The 12,910-nt window shown below is 40.7% G+C and overlaps 2 protein-coding genes and 1 long non-coding RNA gene across 3 annotated transcripts; 1 reads left to right on the top strand and 2 right to left on the bottom strand.

Annotated features, from left to right (window-relative positions):
* On the top strand, positions 1 to 819 carry LOC141656122 (uncharacterized). Its single transcript, XR_012548358.1, has 3 exons — positions 1 to 379; positions 489 to 620; positions 713 to 819. It is a non-coding gene; the product is annotated as an uncharacterized LOC141656122 (long non-coding RNA).
* Positions 820 to 9,542: 8,723 nt separating this feature from the next.
* Positions 9,543 to 10,850, bottom strand: LOC141655407 (protein FAR1-RELATED SEQUENCE 5-like). The gene has a single exon (XM_074462489.1). It carries the CDS (start codon positions 10,848 to 10,850, stop codon positions 9,543 to 9,545), a length of 1,308 nt encoding a protein of 435 aa, XP_074318590.1.
* Positions 10,851 to 11,250: 400 nt separating this feature from the next.
* LOC141655406 (protein FAR1-RELATED SEQUENCE 5-like) lies at positions 11,251 to 12,565 on the bottom strand. The gene is made up of 2 exons (XM_074462488.1): positions 12,472 to 12,565; positions 11,251 to 11,735 (listed from the first exon to the last, which is right to left on the bottom strand). The coding sequence occupies exons 1-2, from the start codon at positions 12,563 to 12,565 to the stop codon at positions 11,251 to 11,253; spliced, it is 579 nt and encodes a 192-aa protein (XP_074318589.1).
* Between the last annotated feature and the right edge of the window lie 345 nt (positions 12,566 to 12,910).

Raw genomic sequence — 12,910 nt, 5'->3', positions numbered from 1 at the left:
CAAAAGAGCGCATGTCCTCTTTGAGACCTCGGAAATGGGTTGTTAATATGGTATGGTCAGTTCTTAATTTCATACGTGTCTCTTACTAATTTATGTAGTATACAACAACATTCGTTTTTTCAATATAGGTAATAGATATGGCCGGGATCTATTCAACTATACTCAAACCTGATTTGTTGTATATCCTATCAACCGCACGTGTGAGTATAACCTTTTCATCCGTAACTCACTTAATATTATCGGTTTGAATATTTGTCTTATTAATGTTTATGTGTTTTTTTGTCTATTTCAGCATCTTAATCCAGAGCGAGATAAAAACCTTGGACTCAATTACATTAAAACATCATATATGCCTAAAGATGGGTCGTGTGTGAAAGCTGTAAGTAAACTGTTCTGATTTTTTAATGTGGGTATGTAACAACTGTACTTTGTTTATGAACATCACTCTCGTTTTATTCATCCTGTACGTCTTTTAATTTTGTCAACAGATATTTATACCCATCATTGAAAACAACCACTGGTTTCTTATCGTGTGTGATCTGGAGATGAAGACGAACTATATTCTTAACTCACTACGTCCTATGGATATCCGGGCTGACACTGAACTTGCTGCGGACGTGGTATATTTTTATTAGATTTTATCTTTTTCGTTCAGATATTTCTTTTCATAATGATCCATAACTCGTAGGTTCAATCTATCATTCTGTTTTAGGTTAGTAATGTCTCTCAGATCTTATGTCGTTCCAAAGGGTACAAGCATCTTGTAGGTGTACCTCTAGCTAAGTTTTCGACTCTTACTGTTACTCAGCAGCAAAATCTATAAGTAAAACTCTTTTTATTTCTTTTTTCACAGATACTATAAGAAGGCTGCCTTTGCTGGTACTTATTTTAGTTTTGTTGGTAAAGGTTCGATTGCGGTGTGCATGTTCTCAAGTGGTTAGAAGCTGGACGCAACCGAGATCTGTGGGAAGACAAGAGCAATTTCAAGGCGTTGGCTATATATAGGAAGGCCGTTGCGCTCACCTTGTTACGATGGCAGGAGAAAAGCAAAAGGTATTAAAAATTAATCTCTTTTTATTTGTCTTCATCATCATATTTAACTGATCACAACCATTTAAATTCAAAGTTTACATCTTTTTTCTCATGACTGATATGTAGGTTTTCTAGAAGACATGGAAGCAACATGCGTTTTGGTAGAAGTGTGGCTGAGTTTGTATATCTTCTGGAATGTGCGATGGTGTAATTTGAGTCTGTTCAGTTAGTGTTGCGTTATACTGATTTTGTTTACGGTTATCCGAGCCTATCCAACATTTGTGACCATGATGCGTCTTTTGAAACGTCTTTTTTTTTATGTCATTTTCCTCAATGACATTATGTTGATTGTTTGGGCCAAAATTCACTATTTGGCCTAATGGGTAATTAATTAAGCAAATGGACCCATGTCATACATAGGGGAGTCGGACCCATGGACCGAAGGAAGAGAAATACGGATAGAAGACCAAATACTGCTATTTGGGTCAATTTGTACATATCGGGCCAACACAGGATTAGGTCCATCAGAGCCGATTTAGTGAATTGGGCCGAGGAGACCAACGACCAAGGGAGGCCCGCGTGTTGAAGATCATCAGGGAGATTTCAGGGAGATCAGAGAGACGGCCAAATATGGAAAGAGTTATTATGGAAGTTATATTCCCTTTCCATAATCGGAGTAGGACAAGGCCTAGGGTTTATTCACTATAAATACAAGGGAGCAAGGAAGAGAAGGGATTGATATTTATCCATACAAGAAAGTACAACGGCGTAGACGATGAACCTACACCAAGGTCTACGCACAACCTCATAAATCAACTAAAGATTCCCCATAATCATTGGCTAATGATTATCACAATTATTATAGTGTGAATACCATACTACTTCCTCCATTCAACTCCACTCTACCACTTTCTTTTTGCACGTTTGTCAACGCGTGTTTTACGCGCTAAATATCGTTAGCTACGTCTTTGTAAAAATTATAAAAGTTAGATATTTTTAATGTACTCGTAAAGGCGAATCAAACAAGATCTCACATGAATATATTTTCACTTACGTATCGAGTGAAAATCGAAATTGAATACACAATTATGAATAGTGTATAAAAGTGAAATAGGTAGAGTGGAGTTGAATGGAGGAAGTACAAACTACCTACGCACTAAGCCACGGTCTCATAAATTAGCCGCTGACATCCGATTGCTACATCAACTGTTCAGTATGTGCTTGGAACTACGTACCTGTCGTCAGATCCGAACTTATCCGCAGTATAACGAATATTGTACTTGTATCCGGATTATCATATAGTGGACTATTGGTGGGATACCGACTCCCCCCGCGGTTGTTTCCCACATCGGGTTTTCCGCGTCACCAAAATCTCTTGTGTCATTATTCCTTTATTTTGCCCTTTACATTATTTATATCATTACTCCATCACAAATCATATATAATTTAACCCCCCCATACGAGGCTAAAAAGAGTAGGTCACTTTAACCCCTAACGAGATAGAATATCATATTTTGACAGTTTTTGACCAAAACAGTTTTGGCGCCCACCGTGGGGCATGGTGATCGATTTCTATAACCAAGTTATCATCAAATCGGTCTCAGCAGACCAGCTTCCTGTGATCCTCCAAAAGTCTCGCAGCAGATCTGCTCCCTAAAGTCCTACCAGAGACCTGCAGCAGATCCGGCAGCAGAACTTCCTTCAGACGCCTGAGTCTGGAAGCAGATCCGGCAGCAGAACTTCCTTCGTGACGCCCGAGTCCGCAAATAGATCTGTTTCCTAATTCCTTCGTACGCCCGAGTCCGATGCCAGATCGGTCCCTGGAATTCCTTCAGACGCCTGAGTCTGGTAGCAGACTTGCTTCCCAGAATTCAGCCAGATGCTTGCAGTAGTTTGCTCCTCAGAGTTCCTTTGGAGTCCTACAACAGATCTGGTTCCAAGAGTTCCACCAACTTCTGTTAGAGCAGGAATGATCAATACACCAGAAATCAACAGCAGTGTACCAGCAGCTAGTGTACAGACAACAGGTGGACTAGCAGGCTGACAGGCAGATCAGGGCCTCACCCAGTTAGACAGATCCCTGAGGAGCTAGTCACCAGACTACAACCTGGAGGCCCAACATACAGCCACCCTTCGTGCTGATCAGACTGCAGACTACGTCAGGTAACACCTTATCTTTTGATTCTGCTGAAGCTAAAATTCTCCTCAGTGCAGGAATTTCAGCCATCAGGAATCAGAATGACAATCTGGAGCCATTGCCGCCCAACTCCAGTAATCAGTAACTCCGGAGAACATATCTCTACATGAATGTCATCGCGGAGGTAACACATTTGGTATTGTTCCATGTGTTCTTAACCCTCTTGCAGGACTTGTAAACCTGGTGGAGTGATAACTCCAAAAGCTAAGGAACATGACCAGCAGTACCGTAAGACAAATAAATGCTGCTAGAGAGTTCTCAATACGAACAGGGTAACCTGCACCACCTGCTATCACGTGGGGGCAAGGTCTAGTAAAATAGGCTCCACAAATCAGGTTCTACCCTTTATACTTCCTATTTGTCCTAGAATAATATACGTGATAACAGGTGGATCAGAACTGTGCGGCCTAGCATACTAAGCAGCAAAAAAAGGATTGACGCAGAAACATAAAAACAAAAAGATCTTCTAAAGTTCTCCTGTAGAGTTAGCCATGGGAATATGCCATCTGTCACATTCGACGAGGTAGATGTTCATGATACTCAGAAGCACTACCACTGGAAACTATACCATAAGAAAAATCCTAGTGGTCACAGTAAACTCAGTCGACATGGGTAAGATGGACCCAGAGCTAGCATTGCTTGCAGGTTCAGAGTATACAGGTAATCTTCTTCAACAATTTATTAAATTTAATAAAGCTAACATGGAATGTTTCGTTTGGTCCCATGATGATATGATAGGAACCAGACAAAATATAGTCAGCAGGCTGGACCCAGCCAAGACAAAAAGAATCAGAATGCTGACTCCGCCAACTCTAAGCAACTGTCACCCTCATAGGGTCGGTAGCCAGCAGTAATCAGTTTGTACAACGAGTATCCTAGCCAGGCTAGAACTCGAGGAACATCACAAAAACAAAACAAAGCAAAACAGAAAGGGCCAAGCCCCAAAACTGACAAACAAAAATCCGAACGAGCTAGGGGAGAGATCTATCCAGCAAGATCCTTTTCTCAGCAGCTGTAATATCAGCTCCACCACCCAGTTCCGTTTGATCTCTTCTTGCAGGAATTAGCTCTAGTTCGGAGACATCATCAGCCTCTAACAACATTTTAGGGGAGCTGGCCTCATCAGCATCCAGAATCAGGTTCCCAGCACGCTGAGATCTAGCAGAATAAGGAGGTCCCGACCAGCTGACTCCTCTCAAATTCAGGAAGCTGGAGGAGCCAGAATCAAAAATTTAAGAAGCATGAAGTAGGAAGCAGAATGCAGGAGGTGGCAGAGTCGAAAATTCAGGAAGCAGGAAGTAGGATGCAGGAGGCAGGAAGGAGTCGTGAAGGCGAGAAAGCGATCGGCAGACACTGAATGCAAGACTGGATTAGTTGTCGAAGCAGTCCTTTCAGCCAGCGACCTAGGCAGCTAGAATCTAGCAACAGCTTGGAGATGGAGCATCACCTAGGAGCTAGAAGCGAAAGGGGGCAGATGCACGTTATTTTACGGTATACTTGGGAGGCACCAAAAGTTCGATTGGGCAGAGAAGCACGAAAGACATTCACAAATCTGAAACACTATCTGAGCGCACCACCTCTGCTGTCCAAACGAGAACTAGAAGAATCCTGGTCCCCATAACTATCAGTGGATGAGACAATAGCCAATGTCATGCTGGAAGCCAGAATATTACTTATCTAAGTCTCTGCATCCTGCAGAGATCAACAACTATGAGAGCCACCACCAAAGTCCGCACCTGGTTAGCTACCCGAGTCCGACGCTACCAAATGCCGTACACCGAAAGTCCGGACACCGGGTTAGCTACTCGAGTCCGACGTCCCGCCACCCGGACACCGAAAGTCTTGACACCTGAAAGTTTGGACGCCTAAAAGTTTGACGCCTGCCAGTCAGATGCCTGAAAGTCTGACGTCTGCCAGTTAGGCACCTGAAAGTCTGCCGCCTTAAAATACGACATCCGAAAAAGCTGGGCACCTGAGGATATCCGAAACCAGCCAGATCCCCGTTCAGGGACAAGAAACTGAAGGCAAACGCCCTCACAACCATGGGGGCATCACTCAACCCAGGTATCTTATCAACCATACTCATCATTTTATATGCTACAATTAGCAGTAAGCAAAAGAAAGAAGATTCATATCCATAGGGAGATACACTGCTCCTACGGTAGCTCATCAATTCGTGATCTCATTACAATATTTATATTTTGTATAACTACTGCCTTGAGCGTCGGAGGGTCGGTGGCTATGCCATCTGCCAGCCCTAGCAGAAATATTTCTTGCAGGACCTTCATTAAATTCTCCTGCAAACAGAAGTAGTCACTCGGGCTCCAGAACCTGCCACTCTCCCCCCAAATCAAATGGAGCGTCCTCCTACGAAATGCAGGGCGCAGAACGAAGAGAGCAGAACGCTGCCTACAGTAAACTTTCTGCTTGCAGAAATAACCTTCTTGCGTGCGATCGTGGCCACCCGGCCCGGCGGACAGGTTGCTCCGCCAGCAGCTTGCAGATCACCTTGCTTGCAGGATACTCCGCCTCCTAATGAGTATCAGATCGCTCTGCCAGCAGGATCCCAACTTCTGGCGTCTGATCCCCAACATCTGCCTGACATCTGGCAGTACATAAAAAATCCCTAAGCACTCTGAATATGCAGGAGACAGGCAGCATCCAGAATGCTACAAAACACATTCTTACATTAGCTTCCTCAAGCGAAAAATCACATCAATACATGTTGTCAACAGCCAGGTCCCCTGGAAATTAGAACGTGAAATAATAAATGACAAGTAGAAGTGCAAGTTCTCCACACCCAAGCTGTGAAAACCATGCAGGGGGCAAAGAATACATATTCCGCATGACAGCCAGAAACAAGCAGTCCAATGGACAAGCTGACTCACTATTGAACCTGAAACGAAAGCTAAAAGAAAGTGGGGGCAAAAACTCAAAGAACAGTTCAAACACCCTTCAGCCTGGTGTTCGGAGGAGAGGCAGTAATACCACCAGAAATAAGGACAACACAGTTACCTTGAAGGTGTACAACCACCTATACAGGCATACGAATCCCTTGAAGGTGTTCAACCACCTATACAGGCATACGATCCCTTGAAGGTGTTCAACCACCTATACAGGCATACGATCACCTTGAAGGTGTTCAACCACCTATACAGGCGTACAAGTCCTTGAAGGTGTACGACCACCTAAACAGGCGTAAGCCTTGAAGGTGTACAACCACCTAGACAGGCATAGGGCCCCAGCATGCATGCAAAAACAAAGCCTTTGAAGGTGTACAACCACCTAAACAGGCATACAAGCCCTTGCAGGTTTACAACCACCTAAACAGGCATACAAGCCCTTGAAGGTGTACAACAACCTAAACAGGCATACAAGCCCTTGAAGGTTTACAACCACCTAAACAGGCATACAAGCCCTTGAAGGTGTACAACCACCTAGACAGGCATAAGGAGCGCAGATATTTCTGAGCAACCAGGATCCTGCAACGCTCCACTGGTCCTAGAATGACGATAAACTTGCCTAAAATATGCCCCTGTTGGCTTTAAACATGATGAACACACCTTGCGTCATGAACAAGGTTAAGTAGTCAAATTGCGGCATACGCCTAATCAGTCATCAGACTGATACGGCAGGTAGCTAAGTCTAAATCAACCTTCTCAGGTTGACACGACAGGTCTAAATCAACCTCTCAGGTTGACACGACCACCTCTATCCAGAACACGGCATATGTCTAAATCAGCCCCTTGGGTTGACACGGCAGCTAGCTAGGTCTAAATCAGCCCCTTGGGTTGACACGGCCACCTCCAGTCTAAATCTGCTCCTTGAGCAGACACGACAAACAATGTATTTGAAAACACTTACCAAGACTTGCTCCAGCGGAGTTTCATCATCCTTCTCCCGCAGACTTCTAATGCTATCTTCTAGCGGGATGACAATATCTTATTCCAACAAATTTTTAGCAAAGATGCTCCAAAGACACTTTCAAAGAATTTTCTTCTTCAAAGAGAGAGTTTGCAGTATATCCTAGCAGAGTTCCAGCAGAGTTCTAGCATCCTTCTCTAGCAGAGTTCCAGTGCCATCTTCCAGCAGGATGGCATCATCTTGACCAACAAACTCTCTGTGGTTGAATCCAGAAAGGTAGCAAAATGACAATGTATAGCAAGTAGAAATTGAAGAGTTAATTTCCCTCCTCAACGAAGCTGAGAAGCGAAATTAGGGGCAAACTGTTTGGGCTAAAATTCACTATTTGGCCTAATGGGTAATTAATTAAGCAAATGGACCCATGTCATACATAGGGGAGTCGGGCCCATGGACCGAAGGAAGAGAAATACGGATAGAAGACCAAATACTGCTATTTGGGTCAATTTGTACATATCGGGCCAACACAGGATTAGGTCCATCAGAGCCGATTTGGTGAATTGGGCCGAGGAGACCAACGACCAAGGGAGGCCCGCGTGTTGAAGATCATCAGGGAGATTTCAGGGAGATTAGGGAGAATTGAGGGAGACGGCCAAATATGGAAAGAGTTATTATGGAAGTTATATTCCCTTTCCATAATCGGAGTAGGACAAGGCCTAGGGTTTATTCACTATAAATACAAGGGAGCAAGGAAGAGAAGGGATCCATATTTATCCATACAAGAAAGTACAACGGCGTAGACGATGAACCTACACCAAGGTCTACGCACAACCTCATAAATCAACTAAAGATTCCCTATAATCATTGGCTAATGATTATCACAGTTATTATAGTGTGAATACCATACTACAAACTACCTACGCACTAAGCCACGGTCTCATAAATTAGCCGCTGACATCTGATTGCTACATCAACTGTTCAGTATGTGCATGGAACTACGTACTTGTCGTCAGATCCGAACTTATCCACAGTATAACGAATATTGTACTTGTATCCGGATTATCATATAGTGGACTATTGGCGGGATACCGACTCCCCCCGCGGTTGTTTCCCACATCGGGTTTTCCGCGTCACCAAAATCTCTTATGTCATTATTCCTTTATTTTGCCCTTTACATTATTTATATCATTATTCCATCACAAATCATATATAATTTAACCCCCCGATACGAGGCTAAAAAGAGTAGGTCACTTTAACCCCTAACGAGATAGAATATCATATTTTGACAGTTTTTGACCAAAACATTGATTATGGAATAATGACCACAAACTATCAAACAAATCAGATCTGGCAGTTTGTAATGTAAGGGCATGGTCCCTTATTTTCTGGAGAATATGCAGGATATGCAACCCATTTGTCTATTGTTTTGGACAATTGGTGGTGACTATGTTGCCCCATGTTTGGTCTTCTGTGGTATTTGTAGTGGGGAAAACTTTATTTTGAAATCAAGTTATGAATGTGCATTATTCACTTGTATTCTCGTATTATGTGGAATTGTTCTACGGACTATTTTGTGAATCTCTTCTATTGTTATGTGGCAATGGTCTGAAAATTAGACGTCGTACATTATTAATTTTTTCTATGAAGCTCAGAAATTAAATTCGCAAAACATCGTTTATTAATATATACGCTATTTATTTACACAAAAATACTATCAGGTACTCTTCTCCCATAAGACATTTGCAACAATCATGTTAATATACACGCTTTTTATTTACACATTAACTCATCAACAAGTGTATCCATGTTAATCTAAGCAACCGCGAATCATATGCTACGTGTGTAAATATATTATGTGTAGACAACTCAATAAATATATTATGTGTCGAAAACTCAAACATCAACAACTTGAATACGTTTTTTGCATTGTTTGAAAATGCAATAATCAGTTAATGAAAAGAGCTAACAGTACACTTTTACACATTCACATAACAATAACAAGCAGATTCAATAACTCTTCATAGCAGAACCTATGAATAATCATCCATGTATTGTATAGGTTAATATCCATAAACACGTTTTTCCATTCACAATCCTGATAGTTACACTTTCCGCCTTGACAGTTGCATATATAATCCATGTAGATGCGCCAGTAGTTTGTGATGTAAGAAGAATAAAAAAACAAAAAAAATGATCAACCATCAAATAAAACAGATTAAATGAAGTCTCCAATCCTTATGCCATTAATCATTATCTTTGTGAATGTGATCCGCATATATTTTCGTTGTTCAATCCTTAAACGAATGAAGCCTATAAAAAATTAAAGCTTACAAATTTTATTAGATACAACAATACTATCCCATATTCAAATCTCATCCAATAAATTCAAGCTACTATCCATATTCTCTATTAACGAATGCACCAAAATTAATAGCGTACCTGTATGATGGAATCATGCTCTCCCAGCACAATTCCGACTATCATGGAATCCTAATTCTCCACAAGCATTGCATTTTGTGGGCGCTTTTTTGTGTTCTTTCGCAGCCTTTTCCTTTTGGGATATCATTCTTTTTCCAGACCCCTTTGTCTTTGAGTGTATATGAGGTAAGACAACAACCTCTGTCGGTATTTTTGTTCCTAATAGCATCTCAAGCTCCCTAGTTTTGTTTCTCAGCCTATCACCCATGTTACTACTATTGCTGCATTCAGACGTGCTGCTTTGTGCGTGTATCTTGTCTTTGAAACCTTTAAGAATGCCCATTAATTCATCCACATACTCAGGCTTCTGTTCAGCGAGTGTCACACATGAGAATACTTCGGACCATAGGGTACCAATCTTGTTTCTTATAACATCTAATGCGTTATAATCATCAATTAAAGTAACAGGCACATTATTACAAATCGGCTGACATGTTGCCAATTTGCTCCACCTACTTAACAAATACTGATTTGGAACGTTGTCGAAGCCTTGTTCTTTCAGCACATAAAGCGCATAACGACACAAAATTCCATGTCTCTCGAACTTTTTGCAGGAGCAGTTCAGTTTCATCTCATCAGAAATAAAATTAACATAGTAAACCTTATATTTTTCACGATCAATAATGGGAATATTGTCACTTGTAGCAACCCCTAGAATTTTAACACCATAGGTGAAATAGGCAGCTTTCCACTCATTTTTAAATTCGGAAAATATCACTAGAGTGTAGAACTCAGAAGCGTGCTTTTCCAAAGGGTGAGGTGTTTCCAGATCAAGGAAGGAGTTTTTTGACTCGGTAATTAATTTGGACTGTTTCCACCGTTGAGCGTCCATAGCGCTTTCAAACCTCATAAGAAACTCAACCAACATTAAGTTTGGATTCATGAAATTTCCGAAAAAGCTATTCTCGGACTCAGATCTGGACGTGGTTCCCATTAGTCCACCCATAAATAAATCCCTGAAATATGCTGGGATCCAAGAAACCCTTTTGTCAAACATCGTATCTAACCATTCATTGTCGAACATCCCGTATGAGGATACAACTGAGCACCACCGTTCCTCAAACTCAGTTGGTTCGATGTATTCTGCCCAAACACATGAGCACAACTCTTTCATGAAGTTAGTTTCTCTATAAAGCGTAGATCCGATCTTGTCACGCAGTTTTTTCATGATATGCCACATGCAATATCTGTGCTGAGTTTTGTCCCCGAACACTGCTTTAACTTCTGCTTTTATGCCTCTATCTTGGTCCGTAATTATGCACACAGGATACTTATTACTCATTGCGCTCAGAAAATTCCAAAACAACCATACGAAATCCTCATCAGTCTCTTTTCTTATAAGTCCTTCTCCAAATGTCACACATTTTTTTGTGATGGTCAACCCCCGTGAAAGGTGAAAATATCATTTTATATGTTTTCATATTAAATGTCGTGTCAAAAGATGTCATATCACCAAAGAGACTGTAATTTTTTATAGCTATAGGGTCAAACCAACAAACCCTAGATAGTCGTCCACGATCATCAACATCAAAATCAAAGTAGTAAGAACTACACATGGCTTTCTTTTGCATGAAATTCTCAATCATCATTTGAGAATCATACCCTTTAATGAATTTTTTCACATCTCTCCAAAAAATTTTGAAATCCTCGAGTGATGCTCCTACATTTTGATATCCTTTTACTTACTCTGTAAACATCCTAAAGCTCTGCACAAGCCCCTTATTCACTTTTGAATTCTCAACAATCATAGTTTTATGTATAAGGGTTAGTTCTCGTGACTCGGTCAAATGCACCACTGTGTTTGGAGTTGAGAGAAGGTGGGAGTGACCTTCATGAAAGTCAGCAATCACATATTGTCCTTTACCATTTCTTCGAAGAAAAATCTTTGCACTACATGAAATTCTAGTCCTCTGCCTCTTTTTTACCTTTCCTCTAGGTTTACTTTCACCAGCCTTACTACACACACAATATTTAGTCATCACCATCCCATCTATGTTTCGTTGCGTTGACTTCCTCATTTTAAATCCAGAATTAGCAGCATAAGTCTTATAGAATTCTAGTCCATCCTCTAGTTTTCCAAAAACCATATCCACAACAGGTTTCAAATCTGGCGCACATACAAGTATTCTTTCCTTTGAGGTTGTCTCGATGATTGGTGAGCCAGCATCTATACACGTTATACAGTAGAACAATATGGGTATAAGCAGATAGTTCAAATAACTGATACACGACAAATATAATTTCAGGTACGCTAATTAATTCAGAAGCACAAAAAAAAATTAACACAGAAATTTGCGCCTGTTCGCTGACATATCGTATCTTTATAACTGACTACTTTAATGTATACGTCCAGATACACTAATCACAATCAAGAACGACGACATGGGCAGAAAGTCAAAATTTTATTAGGACACGAATCAGCCTATCCCTTAATTACAATTCTAGACACGCTGCTGAAAAACACAACCGCATCAATTATACTAATGGATACGCTAATCATATACGCAACACTATCTGACTATACATTGGTTAATTAAGGGTTGTTTCGTTATTCTACCACGTACGCTTCTTATATAAGACAACTACATCAATTATACTAATATACACGCTATTGAACTACACATAATACTCCAGTGTATCCACTGGTTAAATCAGCTCTCCAACAATTTGCAACCCACATACACTAATCAGACTGGTAACACAATTGTTCTTATCCATCAGACTCATCAATTTTTAATACCAAACAAGCTAATAAAATATGATCAACAAGCGGAATAATCTGTCTTTCTATGCTTAAATTAGTATGAATACGCAACAAATATATCGACAGAGACATCAATTAGAAGATGACAATGAAACAATTCATAAAAAGGTTATCTCAACCGATTTGCATATGTACATACCTAGATGAGATGCTGATTGCGCGATATCATTACTAACAGCTGGAACAATTGCATCAGTATGTTCCCCCAATTCGCTAGAACCCTCAGCATCCATAATTTTCTATGATTGGAATAAAACAGGAACGCCAATCGAAATCACAAAATCGAATGTGCTTGTATGAATCACACAAAATGAATAAGAGAATCTTATAATCGTACATTCATTAGATGATCAACGCCATTGATTATGATCAATTTCATTAATTTTGGCCGCCGTAGTTCGATGGTTTTCACGGAATTTTTGATGGTTTTCGCGGAATTATGTTTCTGATTTGGGGGAAAAGTTTTGGAAAGTAGAGAGAGAAAGAGATATTATTTTTGTTACGTGAAGCGTAAACGTAACCCGTATAATTTTTGTTTAAAATCCTATTGTTGTAGGTCGTTCTCACCGAGTGTTCGT

Source organism: Silene latifolia, chromosome 5 (assembly GCF_048544455.1).
Source record: "Silene latifolia isolate original U9 population chromosome 5, ASM4854445v1, whole genome shotgun sequence".
Classification (NCBI taxonomy): domain Eukaryota; kingdom Viridiplantae; phylum Streptophyta; class Magnoliopsida; order Caryophyllales; family Caryophyllaceae; genus Silene; species Silene latifolia.
The sequence above is the reverse complement of the archived record's forward strand: the minus strand, read 5'-3'. Positions and strand labels throughout refer to the sequence as shown.

Excerpts from the sequence above, each read along its gene's own strand:
- LOC141655407 (XM_074462489.1), bottom strand. The coding sequence starts at position 10,850 with ATGAGTAATAAGTATCCTGTGTGCATAATTACGGACCAAGATAGAGGC.
- LOC141655406 (XM_074462488.1), bottom strand. The coding sequence starts at position 12,565 with ATGGATGCTGAGGGTTCTAGCGAATTGGGGGAACATACTGATGCAATT. Across the intron at positions 11,736-12,471 it reads GCAATCAGCATCTCATCTAG|ATGCTGGCTCACCAATCATC; the intron begins GTATGTACATAT and ends TAACGTGTATAG.